General features: G+C 32.3%; 16 protein-coding genes and 1 non-coding gene across 17 annotated transcripts, besides 5 other annotated features; 10 read left to right on the top strand and 7 right to left on the bottom strand.

Moving 5' to 3' along the window:
• Positions 1 to 323: 323 nt before the first annotated feature.
• CMU_041810 (uncharacterized protein) lies at positions 324 to 1,416 on the top strand (the record flags this gene model as incomplete). Its single annotated transcript, XM_002139421.1, has 2 exons — positions 324 to 1,317; positions 1,373 to 1,416. The coding sequence occupies 2 exons, from the start codon at positions 324 to 326 to the stop codon at positions 1,414 to 1,416; spliced, it is 1,038 nt and encodes a 345-aa protein (XP_002139457.1).
• Positions 1,417 to 2,198: 782 nt separating this feature from the next.
• On the top strand, positions 2,199 to 3,827 carry CMU_041800 (uncharacterized protein; the record flags this gene model as incomplete). The annotated part of the gene is made up of 1 exon (XM_002139420.1): positions 2,199 to 3,827. The coding sequence occupies one exon, from the start codon at positions 2,199 to 2,201 to the stop codon at positions 3,825 to 3,827; it is 1,629 nt and encodes a 542-aa protein (XP_002139456.1).
• Positions 3,828 to 4,110: 283 nt separating this feature from the next.
• Positions 4,111 to 4,183, bottom strand: CMU_041790. The gene has a single exon. It is a non-coding gene; the product is annotated as a tRNA-Ala (tRNA).
• Positions 4,184 to 4,947: 764 nt separating this feature from the next.
• CMU_041780 (translation initiation factor 2, beta subunit, putative) lies at positions 4,948 to 5,592 on the top strand (the record flags this gene model as incomplete). Its single annotated transcript, XM_002139419.1, has 1 exon — positions 4,948 to 5,592. The coding sequence occupies one exon, from the start codon at positions 4,948 to 4,950 to the stop codon at positions 5,590 to 5,592; it is 645 nt and encodes a 214-aa protein (XP_002139455.1).
• Positions 5,009 to 5,029: a microsatellite.
• A 13-nt stretch (positions 5,593 to 5,605) lies between the features above and the next one.
• Positions 5,606 to 5,626: a sequence feature (AT_rich).
• A 24-nt stretch (positions 5,627 to 5,650) lies between these two features.
• On the bottom strand, positions 5,651 to 8,818 carry CMU_041770 (uncharacterized protein; the record flags this gene model as incomplete). Its single annotated transcript, XM_002139418.1, has 1 exon — positions 5,651 to 8,818. One exon carries the CDS (start codon positions 8,816 to 8,818, stop codon positions 5,651 to 5,653), a length of 3,168 nt encoding a protein of 1,055 aa, XP_002139454.1.
• Positions 8,411 to 8,431: a sequence feature (AT_rich).
• Positions 8,819 to 9,046: 228 nt separating the features above from the next.
• CMU_041760 (uncharacterized protein) lies at positions 9,047 to 10,438 on the top strand (the record flags this gene model as incomplete). The annotated part of the gene is made up of 1 exon (XM_002139417.1): positions 9,047 to 10,438. One exon carries the CDS (start codon positions 9,047 to 9,049, stop codon positions 10,436 to 10,438), a length of 1,392 nt encoding a protein of 463 aa, XP_002139453.1.
• A 112-nt stretch (positions 10,439 to 10,550) lies between these two features.
• Positions 10,551 to 11,519, bottom strand: CMU_041750 (transcription factor S-II domain-containing protein; the record flags this gene model as incomplete). The annotated part of the gene is made up of 1 exon (XM_002139416.1): positions 10,551 to 11,519. The coding sequence occupies one exon, from the start codon at positions 11,517 to 11,519 to the stop codon at positions 10,551 to 10,553; it is 969 nt and encodes a 322-aa protein (XP_002139452.1).
• Positions 11,520 to 12,068: 549 nt separating this feature from the next.
• On the top strand, positions 12,069 to 12,605 carry CMU_041740 (uncharacterized protein; the record flags this gene model as incomplete). Its single annotated transcript, XM_002139415.1, has 1 exon — positions 12,069 to 12,605. One exon carries the CDS (start codon positions 12,069 to 12,071, stop codon positions 12,603 to 12,605), a length of 537 nt encoding a protein of 178 aa, XP_002139451.1.
• A 68-nt stretch (positions 12,606 to 12,673) lies between these two features.
• CMU_041730 (SKIP/SNW domain-containing protein) lies at positions 12,674 to 13,891 on the bottom strand (the record flags this gene model as incomplete). The annotated part of the gene is made up of 1 exon (XM_002139414.1): positions 12,674 to 13,891. The coding sequence occupies one exon, from the start codon at positions 13,889 to 13,891 to the stop codon at positions 12,674 to 12,676; it is 1,218 nt and encodes a 405-aa protein (XP_002139450.1).
• Positions 13,892 to 14,143: 252 nt separating this feature from the next.
• Positions 14,144 to 14,170: a sequence feature (AT_rich).
• Positions 14,171 to 14,182: 12 nt separating this feature from the next.
• On the bottom strand, positions 14,183 to 17,101 carry CMU_041720 (uncharacterized protein; the record flags this gene model as incomplete). The annotated part of the gene is made up of 1 exon (XM_002139413.1): positions 14,183 to 17,101. The coding sequence occupies one exon, from the start codon at positions 17,099 to 17,101 to the stop codon at positions 14,183 to 14,185; it is 2,919 nt and encodes a 972-aa protein (XP_002139449.1).
• Positions 15,996 to 16,137: a microsatellite.
• Positions 17,102 to 17,628: 527 nt separating the features above from the next.
• CMU_041710 (40S ribosomal protein S15a, putative) lies at positions 17,629 to 18,021 on the top strand (the record flags this gene model as incomplete). Its single annotated transcript, XM_002139412.1, has 1 exon — positions 17,629 to 18,021. The coding sequence occupies one exon, from the start codon at positions 17,629 to 17,631 to the stop codon at positions 18,019 to 18,021; it is 393 nt and encodes a 130-aa protein (XP_002139448.1).
• Positions 18,022 to 18,751: 730 nt separating this feature from the next.
• On the top strand, positions 18,752 to 19,513 carry CMU_041700 (60S ribosomal protein L7, putative; the record flags this gene model as incomplete). The annotated part of the gene is made up of 1 exon (XM_002139411.1): positions 18,752 to 19,513. One exon carries the CDS (start codon positions 18,752 to 18,754, stop codon positions 19,511 to 19,513), a length of 762 nt encoding a protein of 253 aa, XP_002139447.1.
• A 215-nt stretch (positions 19,514 to 19,728) lies between these two features.
• On the bottom strand, positions 19,729 to 22,002 carry CMU_041690 (ubiquitin carboxyl-terminal hydrolase domain-containing protein; the record flags this gene model as incomplete). Its single annotated transcript, XM_002139410.1, has 1 exon — positions 19,729 to 22,002. The coding sequence occupies one exon, from the start codon at positions 22,000 to 22,002 to the stop codon at positions 19,729 to 19,731; it is 2,274 nt and encodes a 757-aa protein (XP_002139446.1).
• Positions 22,003 to 22,702: 700 nt separating this feature from the next.
• Positions 22,703 to 23,626, top strand: CMU_041680 (rRNA 2'-O-methyltransferase fibrillarin 1, putative; the record flags this gene model as incomplete). Its single annotated transcript, XM_002139409.1, has 1 exon — positions 22,703 to 23,626. The coding sequence occupies one exon, from the start codon at positions 22,703 to 22,705 to the stop codon at positions 23,624 to 23,626; it is 924 nt and encodes a 307-aa protein (XP_002139445.1).
• A 605-nt stretch (positions 23,627 to 24,231) lies between these two features.
• On the top strand, positions 24,232 to 24,795 carry CMU_041670 (uncharacterized protein; the record flags this gene model as incomplete). Its single annotated transcript, XM_002139408.1, has 1 exon — positions 24,232 to 24,795. One exon carries the CDS (start codon positions 24,232 to 24,234, stop codon positions 24,793 to 24,795), a length of 564 nt encoding a protein of 187 aa, XP_002139444.1.
• Positions 24,796 to 24,921: 126 nt separating this feature from the next.
• CMU_041660 (uncharacterized protein) lies at positions 24,922 to 26,028 on the bottom strand (the record flags this gene model as incomplete). Its single annotated transcript, XM_002139407.1, has 3 exons — positions 24,922 to 25,245; positions 25,311 to 25,489; positions 25,554 to 26,028. 3 exons carry the CDS (start codon positions 26,026 to 26,028, stop codon positions 24,922 to 24,924), a joined length of 978 nt encoding a protein of 325 aa, XP_002139443.1.
• Positions 26,029 to 26,243: 215 nt separating this feature from the next.
• On the top strand, positions 26,244 to 27,348 carry CMU_041650 (uncharacterized protein; the record flags this gene model as incomplete). The annotated part of the gene is made up of 3 exons (XM_002139406.1): positions 26,244 to 26,891; positions 26,988 to 27,100; positions 27,189 to 27,348. 3 exons carry the CDS (start codon positions 26,244 to 26,246, stop codon positions 27,346 to 27,348), a joined length of 921 nt encoding a protein of 306 aa, XP_002139442.1.
• Between the last annotated feature and the right edge of the window lie 142 nt (positions 27,349 to 27,490).

Genomic DNA, 27,490 nt, shown 5'->3' with positions numbered 1-27,490 from the left:
TCTATTAACATATTAATTGGATAACTTTCAATAATATTGTTTTTAGTAGAATAGAGTAGCTTTTGATAGTATTGTATTTATTAGGAGACAATTATTGCTGTATATATAGTGTAATTATTTGCTAAGAATTATTACTTTTATCATTCTTATTTATAAGTTTAGTTAGAAAAATAGAATTGGCGCTATTATATATCAATATATCGGATATTCTGTGTGGTAACGAAATATCTCGGTAAAGTGTTACGTTACTTTAAATATAACCATATTTGTCCATTCACCTTAAAGTGTATTCAATACAATCTTTATATCAAATAGACAAATTAATGGCTAATAATTCAAGTGAAGATTTAACAATTGCAATTTCACATGCAATAAGCAGTCAAATGACTACCACTCTTAGCAATAAAAATCATAAAGTTGACATTGAAACTAACAATGAAAAAAATTCAGAAATTCCATTAGATAAATTATCTATTTATCAGTGTGGAAACATCTATATTAACGATATATCTACAGCATACACTTGTAGCTCATCGATAACTGATCCCACCTCAATTTATGATACAAGCATATTTGTAAATAGAATAATCGCTATGATTTTACTTTTAATATCTTCAATTATTACTGAACTAGAGGATAATTTTAAGCAGGATATTCTTACGAGAAAACATTGGTTGGATATTTCTTATACTCTACTTAGTATGAGTACTTGTATTTTTGCCTACTCTTCTGGAAAATCATTTATTAGATCTAGACAAATATTTGGAATTCTTTTAAAATCTTGGAAGTCTAATTATTCTAATACAATTAGAAAGATAATATCACATCCTATCTTAAAAAGTATACGAAGTCTGGTAACTTCAACTGTACTTAAATATGTTATGCCAGGCTTCCTGCTATTCATATTGATACATCCAATATCTCCATATATATCCAGTAAATTTCCTCATTGGTTTGAAAGAGCTATGAATACATTTATTAATTTCTACTTAGATTCTATTGATAATGTGATTTATAATGTAAGCAAATATAGTTCTAACTCAAACATTGCCTATTTCTTCCAGTTAATTGCAATTCTTGTAATTATTAGAGTGACAATATATCCTGTATGTATTACTCTTTTTGAGTATATATACTCTAATGATATTGAAAATTTAACTATTCATGAAAGTAATGAAACTGAACCCCTTTTAATATCTAATAACTTCAGTATAAACAGTACACAATTTAATAATATTGAAGCAACTCCTAAAATAAAATATCAAGGTATTGGATATACATTGACTATATTTTGGGTTATATACATGACTTACTATGGTTTATACAATTATCTTATTTTTTACATGATTACTTGCTTTACGATTATATATAGATCATATTATAGTTCTAATTTATCACAAAACAAAAAGTATCTAATTATATGTATTTATATTTATCTATTATTAGCCTTCATCTTTTTACCTGATAAATCATTAATATGGAAGATGGAATTAATATTTTTCCTTGGTAATCTCGATACATTTTACATTGATATAGCTCAAAAAAAGTGTCTCTTTGAAAGTTTTTCTATTATTGCTAAACTTATTCTTGGATTTCTTTCATGTATTGGACTTTACTTCTTTTTCATTAATAATTATACTACAAAACCTAATAAAACTGATTTTTTTAGTGAATATTATATATCGATATATCAAGTACTTGGAATTGTATCTATTATCTATGGGAGTTCATTTATTTCAAAAATATGTCATAAACTTAAAATAGAAAAAAGTTCTAAGAATAGGCAGTCACTCTTTATATTCTGTTCCATCATGTTTCATGCTATTGCTATAAAAAAGTCTCAGCTTTTCCTAGAAAAATTTGTGAAATCTCCAATATCAGATATGACCACTATTTCATGTATATTCATAATTACACTTTTGTGTATTGAAGTATATTCGATATTTCTATATTACCTAATAAAATTATGGCAGTATATTAACAAAAAGAGGTCTTTAAGCAAAATATCAGGTACCTTAAAGCAATAGTTAGTACATATAAGTAAAATTAGTGATATTTAATAAGCTTGAGTTCTATTGTTATACACTTGTATTTTTATTATTCAAATTAAGAGACAGGAGTGTGTACATGTCTTCTTTTGACAAAAAGCGCGTAATATTTCTTACAAGTAGATACCTTAGATAGTATTTAGTGAGTAAATGGAGCTAAAGGTACTAGGAGAGTCCCAAAGCAAATATACTTATTATAATTGTAAAGAACGCCTTTATGATATAGATTGGCTAAAGATAGTAGCAGTATGGCTGGTTATATTGGTTCATGTTATTCAATATCTTCGGATACTAAATATTAATATTTCAGAAACTCAAATAATTATTTCTACAAGAATGATTGTCTTTTTTCTTCAATTTGGTATGCCAATATTTTTTTATTCTTCAGGTAGAGTTAGTTTCAAACCACAAAATTTCAATTTCTATACTTTTCTCAAAAGAAAGGTACTTAGACTACTAGTACCTTTAGCTATTGGATATTTTACAATATTACCACTAACTCACTATATATCTTTTGGCAGACGTCCATGTGTAAATTATGTAGATATTTCAAAGTGTTCCTATTTTGAATATTATATAGAATATATAAAGGGTTTTTCATGCCATGGTTTTGAGTGGTTATGGTTCTTGTCATTACTGGCGATTACTAATATATTATTCTATCCTTTTGCAGTTATATTAGCAAATACGAATGCAGATCTGAATATCAAGAATAATGATGTTGGAATATTAACATTTGTATTTTGTTTTCTAATATCTATATGTTTCGGTCCTATTATTGCTTTTTGTTATGATTTAAATCCGATATTTGCAATTGGTCTTTCACTTCCTTACATAATTACTGTGATATCATCATTTGTAATGAGATATTCCCTAATTAGGAAGAAAGAGTTATTATATTTAACTGCTATTTCTTTTATTTTAAGTACTTTAATTATATCATTTTATGGCAATATTGATAACTCTTCTCAAAGAAATAATAACTTATCAAATGCTCTTCGAGGTACTTTTTCTCAAATAACTACTTACAATAAAGGAATAAATATATCTTTTAGAAGGGGAATTTTAGTTAATCTAGATGGTAGGAAAATGTTTTTAGCTATTATATACTATATAGCTTTTTTTGCAGTTGGTTATATAGATGGTACTATCAGATATATAAATAGTAATGAGTATTCTCAAATATTTTATTACCAAATAGAATCTGAGAAAGATAAAGAAAAAGTGAATAATATACAGGACCATAATTATCAACTATTATCCTACGCAAAAACTCAATTAAAATTGAGTCCAGTTCGCTCAGACCTAAGTATAGGTATAATTGCAAGTATTCCAGGTAGTTTCCGACCATTTATTATATTTATATCTGTAGCTCTTGGAATTCTTAGTTTAAGCTTAAAATTCAAGAATATAGGATATATGTGGTCTTATCCCCTTTATAAGGATTCACAAAGTGCGATGCTATATGTTACGGGTTCATGGATCTTTGTTTTTGGACTAAGTCTAATATCTGAGGCGTATATGAACTCAGAGTTCAATCCAACTCTTTATAAACATTTCATAATATCTTCAATCATATTTTATATAGTTCATATGTTTTGGCTTGAGGCCTGTATTTCGTATTTGATAATCCCCTACAACATTCCCTTTGATTACTCTATTTTCATTGTATTTATAAGTGTTATTGGACTCTGTTCTCTATCTTATCTTCTATTCACTAAAGTTATTGGCTTATGTACTCTTTTTGGAGTAAGTATAAGCTTGTCAGATAATAAATAGTGGTTTAACATATAGTAAAAGAACCACATTATTACAGATAGAAATGAATTCTTAACTTCTATAAAATCAAATTTTCTATTATGTGTCTCACTTCGAATGTTGAAATTGCTTCTTAAGGTAGGTTTAGAGTATATTATAAAAGTACGGATATATTAACTTATTTAAAGAGGAGATCCCTCTCTTTTTATTTGTCTCGTTCACGGAGCCTTCCACCTAGAGAGGTCAAGGGGAGGTCCTCCCTTATCTCTGCCCTAGGTGGGGGGTTCTTCGAAGGGCGAAAAAGTGGAGAACACCGGCATCGATCCGGTCACCTCTCGCATGCTAAGCGAGCGCTCTACCATCTGAGCTAGTTCCCCTTACGGGAGTAGGGTAACCCATAGATTACAGGGATTGTATACTGAATGTAATAAAACCCTTTATATTGGGTAGATCTTGGAAGGCAATATTTAGATTATTTCATTAGTAACAGACACTAACTTTAATTGTGTATACAAACAGTATATCCTATAGTATGACAATCAATAGATTTATATCCCTTACTTTTATACCAAATAGTCAATAATATTTAAAAAAGAAGTATATTCCATCTAGCATATTAAGTGAAATACAAAAAGTATGTATAAGGAAATACCCATATCTAATTGATTATTTAGTGATAGTGGCCACTTTAATAGCTATTATTAGATATTTAAACTTACTGATAACAATACTTTTACTTTATGGCGCCAGATATCTTAAATAACGGTAAGTTGTAGGAGGAGGATATTTAGTTTTAAATTTAGCACTTTTGGCCTATCATAAGGATACAAAATTTATTGTTGAATAAGAAGAAATAAATACATAAGAAATTAAGTGTATATTATATTTCACCGTTAATATCCTAATACCAAACATATCTGATGAATCTGCCAACCTTGATAGCAAAATAATGATATCGGGTTCATACTGTGTAATTTTGCCTTAATTTTATATAACAGATTAGCGCTAATTTCTAAAATAGCCTAACTATAACTTTAGTAGTGATACTTGTCAGCCGCCTTTTGCTGCTCTCAAAGTTAATGTTTGTGTCTTCCGAAAACTACAGACTCGTTTTTAATTTGCTGCGAATTGATACTTGTTAATGTCTGAAAAGGAACTAATAGAAGAAGTCAAGAAGATTGACTTGGGATATGACTTTGGAGAGAAGAAGAAGAAGAAGAAGAGTAAAGAGACAAAAGTAACTGAAGAAGAACCTGTAACTAGTTATATTGATGGTTCAGGATCAACTTTTATTCGTGGTGCTATATACCCATATGAAGAGCTTTTGGAAAGAGTCAGAAGATTGATACTCGAACACAATCCAGATCTATGGGGCACTAAGAGATATACATTAAAACCTCCACAGGTAGTACGTGTTGGTAGCAAAAAGGTAGCATGGATGAACTTCCAAGAAATATGTAACATCATGCAAAGGAATGCAGATCATGTCTTCCAGTTTGTTCTAAGTGAGCTTGGAACTGAAGGATCTATAGCAGGAGATGGACAATTGGTACTAAAAGGTAAATATGGTCCTAAACATATTGAAGTATTACTAAGGAAATATATTATGGAATACGTCGCTTGTTCAATGTGTAAATCACCCAATACAAGACTTGAAAGAGATAGTAGAACGAGATTATACACGATTGTTTGTGCTGCTTGTGGAGCTAATAGAAGCGTACAAAACATAAAAACGGGTTTCCATGCTGTCTCAAGAGCAGATAGAAAGAAAGCTAAAGCTGTATAGAAATAACAATTTGAATATTAAATTTTTATTTATTGACCACTTTTTATTAAAGAAATTCCTACTTCCAATTATTACATTTACAGAGACAGTCTAATTGGGGACATTTCCTATTATCTTCGAACCATTGCCTAAAGTGTTTAGTATGTCCTCCATGGGAACACTTAACACAGCGAGTGTATAGACCATATACATTGTCTAAACATATGCAGCATTTGAACGGATATTGGATTTCTTTAGATAATTTATCTGAATCAGATGTAGAATGGGTATGCTCATAGGAACTCTCTATTATGCAGTTTAGATGCCTTCTTATATATATACTTAGTTTTTTAACAGCTTTAACTAAATGACAAGCATTATAATTGTTAGTTAAAGAAGTACATATATATTCTAGTAGCTTTAGCAGATTATCTACTTCCAATTTAGTTATATTCAAAAAAAAGTCAGCTGGACGGTTAAAGATGTATATTAGTACTTTTCGGTTAAATTTAGGAGTTCTTCTACTCCTATCCTCATTTTTATTAAAGCTATGGCTACTATCAGATCTTATATTTGTTAGTAAGTCGTGAACTCTTGATGGACTCAAGAATGAAGATCTTTTTGTCTCTTTAGTAGTTGAAATATAAAAACTTCTTGCGCTTGTTATATCTTGATTTGCACAATAGTAAAATGTATTATTGAGCCAAATTAATACCTGATAGCAATATGACTTAAAGTCTAAATTTAAATGTTCAAATTCATTGTTGTTTGCGGCATAATCTTTAAAATCAATTTTTAAGATGTCTTTGATCTGATCTAAAAGATATTTGATGTTTTCAAAAGATTCATTGTTATTTACTAAAAGTTTATATTTAATTATATTTACTTTTGTAGGTACAAATATTGAATTATATCCACTAAATATGGAAGATGATTTCTTTACTAAACTAATGTTAGATATCTTATTGAATATATCCACAGATTGTGAAAATTTAACCCCTTCATTATTTCTTTGTTCAACAATTTGTTCAATTAAATCTTCATCTAAAGAATTATGAACTTTAGAAGTTACATTCAATACTTTTTTTGATATTAAGTTTGGCCAATTTAATAAAACCTGAGTCCAATTTTTAAATTCAAAAGAATTACCTTCATCTTGTGAATTATTTGTGTATACTTCTAAGAGATTATTTTGAAATTTGGGCATATTTAAAAATTCATTGGTGTTGTCAGTCAAAATTATATGATCATCCTGTAACTGTACTCTTATTTCAAAGGCTGAAAATATTTTTTGGAGTGCTAGTTTATCCAGATATTTATGACTACTTGTAATTGTCATCGGTAAAATTACTAAATAGTTATTAAATGAATATTTGGAATATCTATCAGGTTTTGTAATCTTAGAGTTTTCATGAGGTAAATTTTTGTCTCCAGAATTCCAAGGTCCTGCAAACATTGTACGGTTTATATGATATGTAACATGTATAAAAACACCATTTTTTTCGCATAAACTCAGTATAATATGAAACTCAAAAGAGTCAAAAGTGCCATCTAAAATTGATTTAAACTTTTCTCTATTATCTTCACAAATTATTTGATTTCTTAAAGATGTATGACGTCTTAGACGAACAAAAACTTTCTCACTACTTTGTACAGACATAAACAATATATTTAATATTAATTGAGGATTACTTTTCTTCTTCTCATAAATATTTAAGATATCATTTACACATTTCTGTAGTAAATTCTTCATTATATTCATACCCTTATTATTTTGGGTAAACTGCCCAAATTCCTGTTGAGTTCTGTTTTTGCCTAAACAAAGTAGAGAAAGCTTCTTATGTGATATAAAGTCTAATTTAGATATAATGAAAGAAGAACTTGGAAAACTGGATAATTCTATATTTGGTGCTAATTTTAATTTTATTGTTTCAAAATTAGAGTCATCCTTCACATTATATCTTAAATCCAAGTGTTTTGCTTCAGAAATAGAATGAAAAATAAGCTTATCATCTTTCCGAATAAAAATATCTATACAATTTGGTGGAACAAAGATGTTGCATTCTTGAAAACTTAAATAATCTTGAGTAGATAATATATTGCATTGTAGAAGCTTGTTAGTTAAACAGTCAAGTATAACTAGAGTGGAAGTATTTGGTATAAAATCTAAACTTCTGCATAAATATGGGTCACTTTCTTCATAAGATTGTCTTGATATTAGGGACAAGCTATTCTCACTAAAATGACTAGTTTCAGAATCATAATCAAAATTGGAATTTTTCACTATTCTAGCTATACCATTGCTACTTAAATTGCCTTCTCTAATAGTACTTTTAACATTTGAAAAATGACCTGCACCAAAGTAATCACTAAAAAATGATATGTCAATTACATAAAATGAATTTAATTCATTAATTAAAACTAAATTCTTGTTATATGGGACCCATGATAAAGATGCAAAGTTTCCCCTAGTTTTGTTTAAATTAAACTGTGATTTATTACATGAACTTATCCAAATATTTCGAGGTAAAATTCCAAGGCACTTTGGTCCTCTAATATCATATACACTCATAAAATTCCCATTATCATGTAAAGCAGCAAGATAATAAGCTTCTACTGGATTCCATTGCATACATGCAGTATTGTAATAAGATAAAAATGAATATTCGTCACTTCTAGTTCTAACATCATAAACTCTTATTACTGCATCATTTCCACAAGTTACAAATGTTCCAGTAAAAAAATGAGGACTCCAGCTTATGGCATTAATGCTCATTGGATTTACAGAGATACATTTCATTTCATTTGTTTCAGTACTCCCAAGCCAAACTTTACAACCATTATAATTTAAAAAATTATTCTTCAATTGAGGATGTAACCCAAACTTTAGACTATCTGAACGAGAAGGTAGAGATAGTACTTTATCAACAAAGTGAGATTTCGAAGGAAAATCAATATTGCAGAGTTGATTATTTATACCAAAAGTGTCTAAGTACTTCTCTCCATAGTTATCAGATACCTCTGGCCTTATAATAATATCATCATTGAATACTTTACTTTTATAATAAATGGCATCATACACCTCTTCAGATGTAAACTGTCTATTTAAATAATCTTTTCTGATATTTATAGGTCTACATTGTGAGTCGTACTTGATTTTTAAGTAATTTAATTTCCTTACTCTAACACAGTCAATAGTCCGCAAAATCCCACATGAGCCTTCTATATTGATGTCTACTGAATACATTCGAGTATTGAAATAAAATTTCACAGCAGAGCATATTAAACATCTTACTTAAAGTTAAAATATATATTTGGGCTCTAACTTAGAAAATCTCTGAATGCACATATTGGCGCCTTATGCAATGATATTGATGAAACTCAAACTGATGCAAAGTCAAACGTTTTAAGAAGATTTAGGAAATGGCTAAATTAAGATATCTATAGTGACTTTGAGTCCACTGAATTGCACTCAATGAAGTTATATGAAAGCATACGTGATACTGTATTACCGGGAACATTTGGAACTGGTCGTCGTGCTTACTTTACTGAAGTAATTGCTACAATCTATCAAATTGCCATCTTTATTTTCGTAATAGCAAGTATTTACAACTCCTTTCGCTTATATGTACATTATGGCCGTATAAATAGTTTTGTTACTACATATTCAGAATCGACTAGTATAGAAGCACCTTCTATTATATTTTGCTATAGCAGTAGTATCCAAGTTAATAAGATCTTACCTTTTAACACTAAAATATATGCAAGAATTTTGTACAATAATAATCTGTATTATAGCTTGCCGATAAAGCTGCGTTACTGTCAATTTGGTGTATATCTATGTATGTGTAGTGATATTTGGGCTCAAACATTTTATGGTCCCATGACATTTTACAACCAATCAATAGAATTATATAGGAGTAATTTTAAAGATCTTAATGTCTATCCACCTGGCAAATTTCCACTACCAAAGTTCACTAAAGATAAACTTGATAGACAAGTACATAAATCACTTACTAAAAAACAAGCAGAGAATAAACATTATAAGCCCCATCTAGTCAATTGGTGTAATCTAAGTATAATGGAAATAAATATAACAAGTGCTGAAAGTAAATTGTATTCTACTTTACAAGGTTATAAGACAAATTTTAGTAGGGAATCACTGAATGCTATTCAGTGTGAATTTAAAGATGCTATTGAATTTCTCATAATGGAAGATGAAGATATACCTGGATATATGGGATTTTATACTTCAAAAACTTATGAAATATTAGAACCTATGTGGATTAAAGTGAGTACTCCGAGTTTAATTTTTGCATATTTGCAACTAGAAAAAAACTGGATAATTGATTTCCAATGGGTTAAGAATATCTTCAATATTTGGCACTTGTTCTCAAGAAGCTACAGAATAAAATTAAAAAATAGCTCGAACTATAACGACGAATATGAAGTGCCATTACCATCATTAGTTACTGAAAGTCATCAGTTAGCTGCAGATATTGTGCAGATACATGGTAATGTTCTACCCACTCACTGGTGGATCCTAAATTCTAATGATGACGATATTCAAAGTAAAAATCTTCTAGATATTAATAAGACTTCTACATTATGGATTAGAGCTGAATATCAATCTTTTTTTACTCCAAATACTGTTCGGGTAGCCAATAAGCACTTTTTACTTGTATTATTTGGATTAGCTATTTCAATTTTATTCTCTCTAAATTATCTCAGTTTATTTTATTCAATATTTCCTTTTTATAGAGGCGATATTCCGAAATTAAAAGTTTCCTTTATAATAAAAATTTTAAGCTGTAATTTAATAAAATCTTATCATGACTATAATATTGAAAATGATAGTACTTGTTAATCTAACATTTATAGTTAGTCTTAATATCAACTATATAGAGAAAAACAACTTAATTATTGTGTAATTCCTTCTTAATTTAATCTAGTTATGTTCATATCTTTATATTTCTGAATTAAAATTTCCATCTATTTCCACAATTCAGACAACGCACAAAAGTAGTCATTGGTTCGTCAGCTGACCTAGTTTGCATTTGAAAATAAGTAGTTTTATTCGTTCTACACTTTCCACAAGTAAACTGTCCCTCTTTTTGTACTAAATTTCGTAAATCCCAATCAGATTGACATGCCTCTAAACTTTCTTGTTTGTGTTTCTCCCTTTCTTTTTGTTTAGCTTCTGAGGCCATCTCTCTACTGTGCATAGTTGCTATTTCATCTGGAGTTATTTTTCCAATATATAATTTAGAATTTAGTTCAGGGTTCTTCAGATCACCTAGATTCCACTTTATTGTTTTTAGTTGTAAATTATAATCTCTCACTGAGTTCCCTTGTTTGATAATATACTCCTTATACAACGCTGATTCAACCTCAGCTGAGATCTCACATACTTGAGAGGGATCCATCAGTTCAGCTTGAGAAACTGGTACTCCCATTACAAAAGCTTTCCATAAAAACTGTCTAGCTTTATCTCTTAGAGGTTCTCCAGTTAATGGACCAGTGTAAGAGTTGTGAACATTTTTCACTTTTATACTTGCCGTCTCAGATATATCCTCTTTTTCTGGAGTTCTTAGTCCATAAGACTCATCAATTTTTGCTACTTTTTTTGGTAAGGATTCTGAATCACTTTTTTGACTACTTTGAGATCTTTCCTTGCCTTCAAGTGCAAGTGAATTCTTCCACTTCCTTATCAAATTATCAGCCATATCTGCTATATCCATAATATTAATAGACTGATAGTTTCGTTTTACAGTGGTCATTAAGACTCCTATCTTGGTACTTTTCAAAAGCTGCCTATTAATGTTTACCAGACTTAACTTTTCTAAATGTTCCCTGATTCCATCCTTAGAATCATCTAACTTACCCCTTGATAAAATCCCCTCAATATCAATCTTAATTTGATTAATACTATGCAGTAAGCCTTCCATATTGTCTACCTTATATTAGCAAACTTGTGCAATTACCATAAACTCTCTTTTAGCTTGTACTATAACCTCTTTGCGCCAATTCTCTTGGGAGAGATATTTAGAAAATAAATCTAATACTTATTTAAACATACTGAAAATTGTAGTATATATACTTTGATAGAAATTTACTCTAATATATTGAACTAAAATAAAATAAATCGTTTTTTCTCAATAAGTATGTGATAAATATCAAACTTTAAATTTCCAAAAATTCCAACTATGCAAAAAGTATAAAGCCAGAAATTTACATTGAACATACTTAGAGATAATTTTCAACATCACTGATTCTTTTCTTCTAGTTACTATTAAAGAGGACTGGTTCTATCTGGTGCTAATAAACCTTTAGAATTATCTAAATCTATTATACCCCACAACACCCTGTAAGTCAGTACCGGTGTTATACAATGCATGCATGCAAATAGATGTTATCACAAACAGCCTCTCACATCACTTCGATCACAATATATACTTTAATAAAATTTCTAATTTGCAAAAAAATATATTAAAGAAATGTCGAACTACACAGAATCTATAAAGGCTCAGAGTGAGAGTCTTCTTGCAACAGCTCAGCAAGGGTTAGACAAGGCTAAAGAGTATGCAGATTATGATAAAGCTTCTGGCATTGTATTTCCTCATCCATTGGGGAAAGTCGGACCATTTCCTCTCAGAAAAATGGTGACCATTACTGCATCAGTATCATTAGCATTTTCAATATTTCAAATTCTAACAGCAATGAGTTTACCAGGACTGATTACGGCTGCTGCAAGGTTCGGAATTGGTATAATTGGGCTTTTATCAGCATATCAAAAGGAAGAATTTATAGCCAAAGTATTTGCCTATGCTCAGGCACTCCTGTTAATAGTCAGTTCTCTATTACTGCTTACAGCAGTATTATTTGCGCTACTAAGAATGGGCTTCTCAATTTTTTCATTTGTTGTCCTAATTATAGCTCTTCTTGCAGTGGCTTTTGATTACTTTGCTGCATGGATTGCAAGCTCATATTATGAAGCATTAAGAAGAGGTGTTAGTGTTGAATCAGAGGCATAAACTATATAGTGATTATGATGTTATATCTTAATTAAAATAAAGTATAGTTCCTATTTTCTTCGTACAGATTATATGTTGGTACTTGAATTCTTACTTATTTTATCTATTAAATGATCCAAACCAAAAGGGTCGTCATTGTCTCTTTCAAATTCCACAGGCTTAGTGCGTGTTTTCGCAATATCTTTGGAATTTGAGAATGATGGTACATGAATTCTTTCCCCTATATTCTCTTCAACTCTGTTCTCTTCAAATCTATAAAGACCCCTAGATTTGTCACTATTTACAAACAGTGGTCTATCATAAATGTTAATAGTCTCATGCTCAAATCCTGAACCTAATCCAGATGATTGATTATACAGACGAGTATCATATTGTACTTCACTATATGTCGGTTGTGCTTGGCCTAAAGCAACACGTTCTGATATATCACGATCTTCATCACGCAACATTTTATTTCTCTTCCCTGCTCTTTCTAATCTTAATTCTCTTTCAATTTCACGACGATGTTCTACCTCTACATCTTCAAGTACTGCATTGCTTCTAGCATTAGGGTTATCTGCTGATCTTAAGAGTTGTGATCTTTCTATTCTAGAGGCTTCTGCTAGTTTTCTGAGTTTCTCTTCTCTCTCTGCCTCTTCACGAATACGCTTTTGCTTTAACAGTTCATTTCGCAACTTTATCTGTTCTCTAGAGTTCTGTTCTGCAATATATAAAGACTCACTTAAAGCTGCAAATCTATCATTTACGGAAATATCAATCAAGTTCCTACTATCTACTTGTACACGTTTATCAAGAGGTATTGTATAACCCTTTGGATTTTTCCAATTTGATATACTAGGAGGAATTTTCCATTGCTCAATTTCTTCTTTAGTCAATTTTTTCGATGGTAATCTCAAAATAGGGACCATTGCATCACTTTTTACACCACCAATAGTTCTATATCTAAATCTTGGTAGCTCTAAAGGATCTACTGGTTTCTCTACCATCTTTATAATTCTTTCAGGACATTTTGGATTATATCCCACTGTATCTGGGTTAGATATATATCTCACATATTGAGGAGCCCTATTCTCACTACTACTTTTTGATAAAGACCCAATCTTTTTATTAGATAGGTTCTTATCTATAGCTGCTTTTGTCCTTGTATACAGATCTAATTTAGCATCTTCTTGAGGTTTAGGAAATTTTCTAACTCCACCAAGTGACTCTGATGGTAATTCTTTACTCTGAGATAAGACTCTATCCACTACCAAACATACAGCCGTAGAATCTGGGAAACCATTCATTTGTTATAAATACTCAATACATTAATTATCGCATCAATCACCTATCTCTAAACATAGATGCTCATAAGTATCAAAAATATGAGCTCCTCAAACCTTACCCTTTATTGCAACTCCTACAATTGTACCGCCAGTGCTCTACATAGAGAGATTCTAAGTTAGCGTCATTTCTGGCGCCTATACATCTGTGATCCCAAAAATCCGGTGCATAAAGTTCTTATAAGTGATCTATATTATACAAAAGTATTACACTACAAAAATTATATATTATTATAAAATTTTGAATACTAAGTGTTATTGAATAAGCCCGCTGGCAGTCTCATTACCACCCATTCTCCTATTGCTTTTTTTTGCCTTTTTATTTGATCTATAGGGTGCTAAGGAAGTATCCATGGTACCGCCGGTTGTCTTCATTTTTTTATATTCCGTTTGATCATGCTCTAACATCTGCATAAATGAATTGTAACGACGATTCTGCTTCTGCTGCCTTGTATTTCTCTCTTTATGCCAAATATTTGCAATTACTTCTGCATCTCTCCTTATTTGCCTGTTTGCTTGTCTCCTTGCTGAGTTAACTTCTTTCTTTATTCTTGATAGATATAGTCTCTTCTCCACATCACCTTGTGTTTCTCTCAAATTCTGTCTAGGTCCCATTAAAGCTTTTATAGCATTGGGTACAGAAGGGTCATCAATTTTAGGTGTTAGCATTCTTATTGATGGCACCAGTTTCGGCCATAGTTGTACAGGTGATAAAGGTCTTGTAGCTAATTCTTCTGATAGTATTATGACATCATTTAGTAACTTGTCATATGTTGAACAATCTGTGACCTGCAACTTTCTACTGTATTCAATCATCCACTTGAAGTTTGGAAGTACAAAGTGAATAATTGGAATATATATACCTGGATTTAATTCCATACACTTTATGACACGTATCAAAGATCTTAAAATATTAACACCAATAGATTCTCTATATTTATCTCTAGTATGAACCCATTTCACACAGCTAACAGATAACGCAAAATACCCTGGACTATATTTACCCTCAAATTCTGGCAAATCCCTATCTTTCTGTGTATATCCAATACATGCCATTTCTAAAAGAGCAATTATTCCAGTGATACATCTTAAGTCGCAAGACTCAGACAAACTAACTTGGGCATGTTTACCAATAAATAAGTTATTAATTGATTCATTAGTTCTGTATGGCTCAGTAAATACTTTCCCCATTCTACTATATCTTTCAGCCCATAGTTCAAGACAAGTAGTAACAGGAGTCAATATAGGATGACTTAAATCAGTTATTGGAAAAATTAAAAACATAATACGACACATAGTAACATGTATAATATCAAATGTTCTGCGAGTATCTTTAAGCTGGTGGGAGAGGTTTGGGCACCACTCTAAAGCATCAGGACAATAGTATTCACCTTGCTTACAAGTTAAGTGATTTTCTATTAATTGTCCTATTTTATATAATTTTGTAATATCTGGTAAAGTAAGACAGCAAATTTCCAAAGAAAATATTGCAAGAATTTCAATTACCTCTTCAGAGGAAACCTCCAAGAAGAAAAATAGATGTTCACACATCAATCTTAAGAACTCAATAATATGGCTCATTGACATTACATCCGATGACCCTACTTTTAATTTTTTGGCTATATTGAGAGGATAGAAAATTAGGAATTTAGTGATAAGCTTTGCATCATTAACCATAGAAGGATTTCCCTTATTAAAACATGCTCGGAATCTATGAATAAGCTTCCACTGAGAGATTGGATGAAATTTAACTAAATATTTCATCAGGTCCTTATATGAATAGTCATGGCCTAATATAGACGATAGTTCAAAACGATATGGTAACTCTAATTCATTCTCTTCATTCCTAAGCCAATCAATATTTCTGTTCTCAACTTCGTCTAGGTAATTCTGGCATCTACATATATCTGGAAGAATGAGTTCCAAAGGTTCAATATCCAGTGTCTCCATTAAGATATTTTTTTGGGGTTCGTCATCAAACAATTCAGCTAGTTCCAAAGTTGGTCCAACATCTTCTTGATTAGTGTAATTGTCGTACTCCTGTTTATTAGATATATCATTCTTACACTCTTCATCTTCTTCTTTATTGTCATCCTCACTATCTTCATTATATTCATTATACTCATTATATTCATCATCTTCATCACCCTTTTCTTCATCTTTATTACCCTTTTCTTCATCTTTATTACCCTTTTCTTCATCTTCATTATTCTTAATTTCACTGTCTCTACATTCATTGTCACTTTCTTCAAAATAATCTTGCATAAGCTCCATATGCATTCTTTGCCTTCTTTCTTCTTCAAGCTTAGATAGCTTCTTGGCATTCATTGCAGCTATTTCCTCCTTCGTCTTTATTCTATCACTAACCCCCGATCTAATATCAAAAACTAGTTCACTACGCAATAAATCATAGTCATCTATTTGATACTCTTTATTATCCATTTGTGAAATTTGTGCAGAATTGATACCTCCAAGTTTCTTAGTCACTACACTAGATAATGCTTGTTTAGTTGGCTTGAATGAAAGAAGTGGGTGAATTTCACTGAATGATTCATTATAAGCCTTTAATCTTTCCTCTAGCTCCTCTCTATGACGCCTCTTCTCAGCCTTGGCTACTTTACTTTTGAATATTATTTCTTTAAATATTTCCTGTCTTGTCATTGGCACTTCATTATTTGTGGTTCCTGATTCGCCTTTACCAAAATAGAATTCGGACGCAAATTTAGAGTGTAATGGATCCTCTACTTCATCATCTAAATCAGAGCCCTTCATATCAAATTTGCTAATTTCACGATCACTTAGTAATGATAGTGACATTCCTAAATGAGTCAAACCCAAATTATCATTATCTTCCCCAATTATACCTTCTTCATTTTCACTATTATCCTCCAGATTGAAACTTTTCTTCTTATTTCCTATCTTACTAATCTTTTTAGATAATAAACCAGCTAGAACTCTATTATTATTAAATGGATTGAACCTCTCTCTCTCATCTACAAACTCACTCCTCTTCCTCTCAGCCTGTAATTCCTTCAGAAGAGCACTTCTGCGCTCAATATTCTCTTTAATATTTGAGCTTAGCCCATCTTGTTTAAATTTCCTTCTCCCCAAAACTTTGATATGAGAAGTTCTGCAGCTTTTAGCTTGATCAAAAACACTCCTTTGTTTGATCATGTTCCCCAACTCTCTCTTCAATTATTGTAAATATATACTACTAAACTCTAACAGCCATTTATTTAATATAACTATTAACACATATCAGCTTATTAATATTGTCTCGCAAGCTACTAACATCACGTTTTAACAGTCAGTGATAGTACTTTTCAAAATAACCCGCTAAAAAGAATACCACTAGATATCATTTGTTGGCGCCTATATTATAGCGCACTATGTCAAACTTAATAAACTTCTGACGACGGCGTCTCTTATGCTTAATAGTAAGCAATTATAGTAATGTTAACTAGGCGTCCAGGTCTTCATGAGACAATAATTTTATATAGGAAAATATAGAATAAACCTGTACCAAATTAAATAAAGTACAGGGTGCAGTTACTGACTAGTTTTATATTACTGGGAAAGAATAGATAGGTAAGCTGCAAAGCGACAGGTTTCTGTGTTACACTCGTTTAGGGAAGAACCGGTACTTAGGAATCTTTTTTAAAGAAGGAATTTAGTACATTTTATAGAATAGCTTGAGAGAAATGGTTCGAGTTTCAGTATTAAGTGATTGCCTAAAGGCTATATTAAATGCAGAGAAGATGGGCCGTCGTCAAGTTCTAATCCGTCCCTCTTCAAAAGTTATTGTTCAGTTCTTACAGTGTATGCAACGCCGTGGTTATATTGGAGAATTTGAGGTTTTAGATGATCGTAGAGCAGGGAAGATATGTATTGAGTTATTGGGACGCTTGAATAAGTGTGGAGTTATATCACCCCGTTACGATGTTCCATTATCTGATATCGAACAGATAAGTACAAATCTTTTACCATCCAGACAATTTGGTTATGTTGTATTGTCAACTTCATATGGTATTATGGACCAAGAAGAAGCTAGAAAGAAGCATACTGGTGGGAAGATTCTAGGTTTCTTTTTTTAATAAAGGAACTTTGGGGATGAATTTAGGAACTTTTATAGGATATGACGGAGCTGTAGGCAAATATCACTTCGTCAACTTAATCTCGCTATTCAAATCTCACTAGATTTTAAAATGACAACTATCTCTTTAATATTTGGTAGTATTGATATACTGATTCAAGGGATGTTCAATAATTAACACATTTAATCACTTCGAAGTTACACAATTACTATTTAGTATAGACACTACTTATTCTCTTTTTAATTTCTGCAAATTTATATTGATTAGTAAACAAGACTACTACTATAACTGGAAAGGTGTGTTGAGGTCACTGGATTGCTGTATATAGATTTATCTGCTCCATCAGCGCTGACATTGTAGTGAAATATGTAAATGTCGGTGTTGACATTGTTAAAACACTTTTTGGCCTTTTTCACTGGTACCATTAAGTTAAAAAATGAGACGTGTTAAAATGGACATATAGCGCTTTTTTGTAGCGAGACACGTTTGTATTGTTGCAGCTCTGCGCTATAATAACTAGAACAATAGCTAGGTAGTAGCTTCTGTAATATAATCTAGTGTTTGTCTGTGTATCATATAGCAACTTTTTAAATAAGGTAATATTGTCTGTCTTGTCTTCTGGTGATAATTTACCTATAAAACTGACATTGAAAGAGCTCGTTTTGTTTAAAGGTAATTCATTAATTCTGTCCCTTATTTCTTTTTCTCGATACCTTAAGACCCTTTTATAATGGCTGACAGATTTGATGTATCATGTAGAATTCCACCAAGCGAAAGCAAGTTAGCAAAGGAAGCACGAGATAAGGCTTTGTTGGAGGCATTCATGGAGAAGACGAAAAAGTCTCGTGTGGCCAACAGACAGTTGCGTACAAAGGCTAAAATTGAGTCACTGAAATTACAAAAACAATACAGAGAATATGTGAACTCAATAATAGAAGCTAGGAGGCAAGCAAAAGCTAATGGTGGTTTATATCGTGATGCAGAACCAAAAGTAGTATTTGTTATACGTTTAAAAGGTATTAATAAGCTCTGTCCAAAAGTGAGAAAAATATTGCAACTCTTTAGACTTCGTCAAATTAACAATGCCGTATTTCTGCCAGTAAACAAAGCTACTAAGGAGATGCTGAAGATTGTTGATCCCTTTGTGGCATATGGATATCCATCTATTTCAATGATACGCAAACTTATTTACAAAAGAGGATATTTAAAGTTAGGGAGGCCAGGCAGCTTCCAGAGAATCCGTATTCAGGATAATTCTATCTTCCAGGAGAAATTGAGTAAGAAGGGAGTATTTGGTATTGAAGGGATGGTCCGTGAATTGTTTTTCTGTGGACCACAATTTAAAACTGTGAACTCTTTGTTATGGCCATTTAAGCTATCTTCTCCTAGAGGCGGATTTGTACGTAAGTCTACACGCTTCACAGAAGCTAATGGTGGTGATTGTGGTAATAGAGAACATTTAATCAACAAATTGATCGATAGGATGTGCTAGATTTATGAAATAGTTACTATCATGAAGTAGTCACTGACTATCATGAGATATCCAGAGCTATTAGCATACTTTTAGTACTTTTTTTTATTAGGAAAACTAGCTAATAACTTTTTTTTTAAAGACTTTGCATGTGTTTATAATCTGTGTTCTGTATGAAGTCATCTTAGTAATATAGATTCAAAGTAGCTTCCATGCATTTATATTCTACAGTAGCTTTACTTCTGTATATGTGAATACTTTCTAGTAAATATCCACTTCTCTCTCTTATTTTTAAAGAGATTTTTCTTTCCAAGAGCTTCAGATCTTTGTATAGCCGCCAAATCAAATTGTTGTCGGCCAAGAAGGGGCTCCTTTTTATATTGTAGTTTATTAGACGTATTTCTATACAACTCGCCTTTGCAGGAAGACATTTGTAACTTTCGTAAAGGTTTCTTAATTTTTCCTTTGTCATATTCACGATCATATTCTGACCTTCTACTAACAGCTGGAAGTATAGAGTCCTCAGCATCTTTAATCATTTGTTCCTGCTCATCAGTTAAATTAATATCATCCCAGCGTCGGACAGTTGCACTTAAGTTCACTTTATTAATATTTGATTGTTCCAATTCTCTGTCTAGCTGTTCATTATCATCTAAATAAGACGCTCTATATGCTTTTTTGTAGCCTAGTAAACGTAGAAAAGTAGAAACTTCTCTATGATGAATCAATTTTGAGAGACCACGACGTGTTCTAGAAGTCTTAAAACTAGCTGACAGTTTTAATAAAAACTGTAAAAGGCTTTTTGATAATGCCATACAACTAGTATTTTTGCTAATTTTTTTTTCAAAAGTCTCATTTAAGCTTACTTTATTAGATTTTATACTTTTTTTAACGGCCTTTAATGTATTTATATCTGAAAATATTTTGTTGGAACCTACCTTTTCAGAACTTTCTTTAAAATTTCTAATTGACAATACTATTCCCTCGCTATTTGCTTGTGGTGGTCTTGTGATAGGTATTGTATTTGTTAGTCTCGATATTGGCCCATCATTAGAAGTGAAATCTGCTTCAGTATTTGTTTTGCTGCTTTCAAACTCGATATCACCAAAATCAAGACCTGATGATTTCAAGCATAATGGAACATCTGGAGCCAAAATAAAAGTTTCATTAAATTGAAGTTGATTTCTTTGAGCATAAAATAACAGATATGCACCTATAGTTTCACTTAGCACTTCACTAGACTTAGAAATCCTCACAGTTTCGTCATTAAAACAATACCATTGATTATTCAATCCTTTAGCATAAGTATAGTAATGACCACCAGATAAAGATCCCCCAGAGTGGCATACAACTGACCATAAATCATAGATGAAAGACTGTCTACAAGTATCTAGAGAGTTATCTGGTGTATATACCTGAGAATTACAAGTATTTTTCGTAGTCATATATGAGGACATATCCAAAACTTCATTATACTTTATTGACTTGTAGGGTTTCCTATTCCCATGTCCAATAAAACTAAATCTCTTCAATTGAATTGTTAGTAAAGGTGGTAGCTTTTCAATAAGTACTTCTTTTGAGGCATCACTCTTTTTTTCACACTTTGGGCATTTATATTGATTAGCACCTCGCAAATACTCCTTCTTTGTGAATATTGAAAAAGCATTTTCTAAAGATGACACACCAACAATATCCAGAGGGATATCCATGAATGGATCATAAGTATTAGACATATATAAGCAGCTAAAACAAACAATTTGAGAGCGGAAAAAACCACAGAACAGTTGACCTATATATGTTGTTGATGTATCTATTGGATTTAATTTACGAAAGATATCATCACTTTGTAGATTTTTCGGAACACTTGCCTTATGCAGGCCTTCCAAAAAGTAACGAAGGAATTCGTGAGCATCCTGCATTATTCCAATACGAAATTTTCGCCAAATCAACTTCTGAGCACATCTTAGTATATTTGGAGCAATTGCTCTTTGGGACTTATTTATATTTTGGTTTTTCTCATTACCACTAAAAATAGTCAAGATGTGATCCTCAAACATGCATAGCAAGCATACCAAATTTTCACGATAATATTTACATACTTTATGGTGCCTCATGTTTAGACAATCATATAGTATTGGTGGAGCGTATGTTAAAGCTTGCAAAATTGAGTTTAAGTAGCAAGTATTCCATCCTGAATTTAATAGACCCTTTCCAACTGAATTCTGCTGGTTTAAGTCATATTTTAATTTGAAATTTTCAATATCCTCACTACTTGGTATTAATGATGGTGGATAATAATAATACTTAGAAGTTGATAGTGGTACATTATTTATTATCTCTTTATTTATAGTCTTTATACTAGAACTCATGCTATTCTTGATATCAGTTCCTGAGTTTAATTCCGCCTTTCCTCTAAGATATCCCTGTTCTACAAATACTATATGCCGTTCTGAGAGAACTAATGAGTTTCCATTAAATGTTTGCTCTTGGTATATTCCTTTATTTGACATAAAATATTTCAAGGTGGCAATTTCACTTTTTATTATACAAGTTGGAACGATAAGTCAGCGCTCTGAGTCCTACTGTCTCTCTATGTGATGTATCAGATTATCTCGTTAAAATCCTCGAAGACTTTGGCAAAGGAAAAGTCATAAATATATATTACTTACTACTGATACAACATAAACTACTGAATAACCAAAATGATTCTCTTTCTATAAAAGTCTCCTACTTACCTCTTTTGTATAAAGTAACTTACCTTGAACTTAAGAAGTGAAGTACAACTTGATATTTGTATGCAGAGTTACCTTCATATTTTGCTCCACTAAATACCTTTTAATTAGTGCAAGCGAACACGTTTAGAATGAGGAGTACATGTTTTTAATCTTTTTAATAGCTTTAATATAAATAATATGACATTAGCATCGAGGTATTGTTAAAAGTAAGAAGAGTAGTAATAGTAAAGTAGTTTAGGGAAGATATCTACTGAAATATTCACTTAGACCAAAATAGAGATGAAATGCTCAGTGTATATACAAAGATATCAATTTTCCATTAGAAACTGAAAACTATAAAATCTAGATTTTAAAATTAAACGGAGACAGGCATGGACCGCTCATAAATTAAGGATATAAGCGTGATTCAGTAGTAGTGGAGGGACTACATTTGTCAGAAGTTGACAAAGTAGTTCAAATAACTTAATTATAATTAATGAGTTCCCCAGCTTTCTTTAGAGGTGGTCATGGAGGTAGTCGTGGGAATAGTCGCGGAGGACGTGGTGGAAAATCAGCAGCTCAAGGAGAAAGTCCATTTAGAGGAAAAGGTGGTGGAAGAGGCAGAGGTAGTGGAAGAGGTAGAAGTAGTGGAAGAGGTAGAGGTGGTGGAAGGGGTAATACAGGAGGAATGAAAGGTGGTTCAAAAGTAGTAATACTTCCCCATCGCCACGAGGGTGTTTTCATGGCTAAAGGAAGAAGTGATGCACTAGTAACAAGAAATATGGTCCCTGGTATATCAATATATGGTGAAAAGAGGATTGAGGTGATGGATCCAGAGACAAATGAAAAAATTGAATATCGTGTATGGAATCCCTTTAGATCAAAATTAGGAGCAACAATTATTGGTGGTGTTGCTAATATGCCAATTAAACCAGGTTCAAAAGTTTTATATTTAGGTGCAGCAAATGGAACAACAGTTTCACATGTATCAGATATGGTTGGACCAAATGGTTGCGTATATGCAGTAGAGTTTAGCTATAGATCAGGCCGTGACCTGACAGATATGGCTAAGAGAAGACCCAATATTGTACCTATTGTAGAAGATGCAAGAACACCACAAAAATATAGGATGCTTGTTCCAATGGTAGATGTTATATTTTCAGATGTAGCCCAACCAGATCAGGCTCGTATTGTTAGTTTGAATGCACATTTGTTTTTAAAAACAAATGGATACTTTATTATTTCTATCAAAGCTAGTTGCGTGGACTCTACTGCAAAACCTGAAGCTGTTTTCGCATCAGAAGTAGATAAATTACGTGCTGAGAAGTGTAAACCTAAAGAACAGTTAACGTTAGAACCATATCACAGAGATCATGCAGTAGTTATTGGAGTCTATCGCCAACTTAAAAAAAAAGAGTAACTAAATCTTTCATTCATGAGTACCCTAGTAAAGCACCATATTACTATATACACTTGTCTAAGACTTTCAATACACAACTTTGTTGCCTAGAACTTAGATTAAATGTAACTTTATTCTAATAAAAGTACAATAGTAAATTCCTAAGTTCTCCCCTACTGGATGCCAGTTTTTTGGCGCTATATAAACCCGTCATTACGTCGTGTTTAATTTCGGATAAGTGATTCCTAGAGGAGAAGGAGAACGTCGACTGTACTCGAACAGGATCATTTCTATAGTGAATCCGAATGTACTGAGCTACAGAACTTGACAACACCTCTATCCGTGAAGATGAGTTATCCATCCCACCATAATGGGAAGTGTAGCACATCCCTAGGTCCTCATCTTTGAGTCTCAGGGATGCGGTTTTGATGACCTGGTGGACCTCTTTTCTTAGGGGGAGGGTCCTAATGGTGTGGATGATTCTGAACGGCTTAGTCCCTAGTCCCCAGGTACTCTCCTCCTTCCTCTACCACTGGGCGGGCTGGGATCCTTCTTAGGGTGTGCACTCTTAGTTAGGTATCTCGCATGGCACCCTTTACTCATTCACCATAGTACCTAGGTCACATATGGAGTCTGAGTATAGTCCGGGTGTATATGGAGGTTTAGGTCTTGACCAGGAGCCTAGTCAGAGTAATGACTTGGCTTATCTTGACAGACTCGAGTCTAACATAATGTTGGATGATGATGAGCTGTCAGATACTGCCAAACAGTTAATACACCAAACTACCGGTAGTGTACTTCGCACCTTAACTTTTAGCGATACAGGAGGTCTGAAAGGGGCCCTTGAGAGGGCTTATACATTAAGACAAGAAACTCTAAGACACTCAAAAGATGAGATCGTAGATGCCTATAGAAGACGGGCTAGGCTAGCAGCCATAGTGTCAAGACGTAGGATAACCTTACAACACCTCAGAGCAAGATATAATGTAGTTGCAAGACTTAAACAAGGCCTAAAGGTAGCGGGACGTAATGATGGCATAGATAGCAAAGAACCTACGGGTAGTGAGCCAAACCTACAAAGACAGAGCACCTCATTAGCACCTGTGAGATTTAGTAGTAGAAGTCTATCTGATGCCATAGCATTACAGCAAATAGCAAACCTACAAATTGGGTCAACCCCAGAAACTTGATTTACAAGGGAAACACAACTAGTTATACAATCCTACTTATATACAATACTGATTATTAATACCTCACCAGTCCCTCTAGATGAATATTATAGTCTCTAGCCAACTACAAGGAATTTATTAAGGCATCTAGACTTCTGTTACTTTCGGTTTGCCATCTTCTAGTCCAATGGTAATTGTCTTAATAGCAGGTCTGGATAATGACCAAACAGACTTTGATTTCTCCGTTTGCCTCTTGGAAGCCTCTATTGACGGTAATGTACCAGCCAAACCCACATTACGACAGAACCATGCCTCTGTAATAGCATTTATCCATGCAACTTGACTATCCTTACCCAATCCACACAGCACTTGATCCACACCGTGGTATTTGAACCCTAAACATCCTGGAGCTGCATCAACATTGTAAACTGGCAGTTCTATACCTTCTAGAGCAAAAGATGCTTTTGGAATCTAAAGAAATAAACCGAAGTTGTTTGATACTACTAGTTAGTGCTTTTATACGTTAAGAATCTTACCGTATTGAAATATAATGTTAGCATATTTCCATTTAGAAATCCCAAAGAGCCGTCCATTATATCTGTTACCTCCTCACTATTTGGCACAAAAGCTAATGGTCCAATTTTCAATATGTCACATTGTTTACTACTACCTGCTTCTGCTTTTTGTGCAGCAATTTGCATTTTCTTTGCCTCCTCTACAAAATTAAGTACAGATATTTCTAAAAATGAAATATGGTGAATATTTTTATTTTGTCATACCTTCCAAAATATAAGCTTGTGCTAGAAGCACTTTAGCACGTTTAGCATTTGCTATTGCCGCTTTCTTTTCCGGGAACTTCTCTTCATTAAAATCAGTCTTGGATAATTCACCTTCAGATATACCACTCTGTTCCTGTAAATACTTGGCAATTTTTCTTTTCTCAGTAGCCTCTGCGAATAAAATATTACTTTGCAGTTTAAATGCCTCTTGAGACAGCGGACTTTCCCTAAAAGAAGTTCCAGATGGCTGAGATAATTGACCTAGTCCTTGCTTTATCTCTTCATCTTCTGAGACTTTCTGAATTTGTGTCTGTAAGAATTTTATCGTTTTATATGAAATAGGTTTCTCTGTTTTATACTCTAGCTTTGCATGGCTTAAACCTTGTAGCAGATCAAATGGGTTTGTTAAATGATATACACTTAAGCCACTAGCTAGTTCCAAACAACACAAAACTAGTGCTAATTTTTTGAACATTTTTACTATAATATATTACTAAACTTTCTCCACTGTTATTAGCTACCTTTTCATCTGCAGGGAACTGCCACGTACCGATGCATGCATGCATTGATATGGACATTGATATATTATTACATGCATATGCCGGTACCTTTATGCTGTGAGCATAAATGATTTAAATAGCTTTCAAGGTAAGACAAAAAATATTGTAGTACTAATCTAACAATCTAAGTATGAGAGTTATATTGCTAGTCCCACTTTCATTAAGTCTACTATATACGAGTGTTTATGGAAGAATAGTTAGATCAATAAACTATGGAACATTGGAACCGCAATTTTTCCCGGGCACAATTACATCACTGATTCAAACTGCAAGGAAGTTGATTGGATCTAATATTGAACCTCAGTCTATTATTGGTGAAGGAACTGCCCAAAATAAAGCTGAAGATTCAGACAAACTATACAAAAAAGTAGTTTCAGAATCTATTTCAGTATATCAAAAGGCAATGAATGATGCAAGTACAAATAAATTGAGACAAAAGGATGCAGTTAACCAAATTCCACCATTTATCAATCCTAGACCCCCAGCATGCTCAGTGCTACTGACTACAGAACTGGGATTGGCACTTGACGCCATAAATATATTTGATGTCGACTTACTAACAGCAAAGATAACAAAAGATGCACTTATTTTTATGACGGACCCACAAGACTCATTCACTACTGTCCGCAGCTTTGCACTCGATAAAATCGAAGTACCTTTAGAATCAATACAAAACAGTAGAAAATGTTTCAGAATGTACTTTGACACTGAACCAATTGTTATCTGCGCAAAATCTGATGCTCAACGTAATGAAGTAATGAACAAATTGACTGAAGCTGTAAGTTACTATTTACATTGTATTTTTCTTAAATAAATCACTAATTTTTACACTTTCAAATTCTAACTTCTTACTCCAAATTTATTTTATTTATAGGTATTCTGTATAAATAGTGGAATTACTTTAACACAATCAATTGGTAAAGTTGTTGATACAGGATTCGCAGATACAGCAATAGGGATGCCACCATTTACAACGAAAGATATAAGGTATGTTTTAAGTTGAACTATAGCCATCAAGGTTTAAAAAAATATCTATTCAACTTATGAATACATTCAAATACTTGCCTTATTTTAGATGGATTGAACAAATTGCAATGAGACAATTGCAGTATGCTGGAAAAGTTCAATCTAATGTCCTTAACTGGCTTAAATCAAGGGGAACTCAGCATGTTGTCGTTAAGAATCCATTAGGAGCTAACCCAATTATTACTGTGAATGGTGAAAAGATGGTGTAGACTACCTAATAACTACTTGAGTAGGGAAGTGGATTATTTAAAGACTATTAAAATGTCACATTGAATAGCTTCTAGTTGTATCAATAATATTTACTATCTATCAAAACCTTTTAAATTTGAGAAGTTTAATATATTAACCAAA

The sequence above is a fragment of the Cryptosporidium muris genome, genomic scaffold (genome assembly GCF_000006515.1).
Source record: "Cryptosporidium muris RN66 scf_1106632373453 genomic scaffold, whole genome shotgun sequence".
NCBI lineage: Eukaryota > Apicomplexa > Conoidasida > Eucoccidiorida > Cryptosporidiidae > Cryptosporidium > Cryptosporidium muris.
The sequence above is the reverse complement of the archived record's forward strand: the minus strand, read 5'-3'. Positions and strand labels throughout refer to the sequence as shown.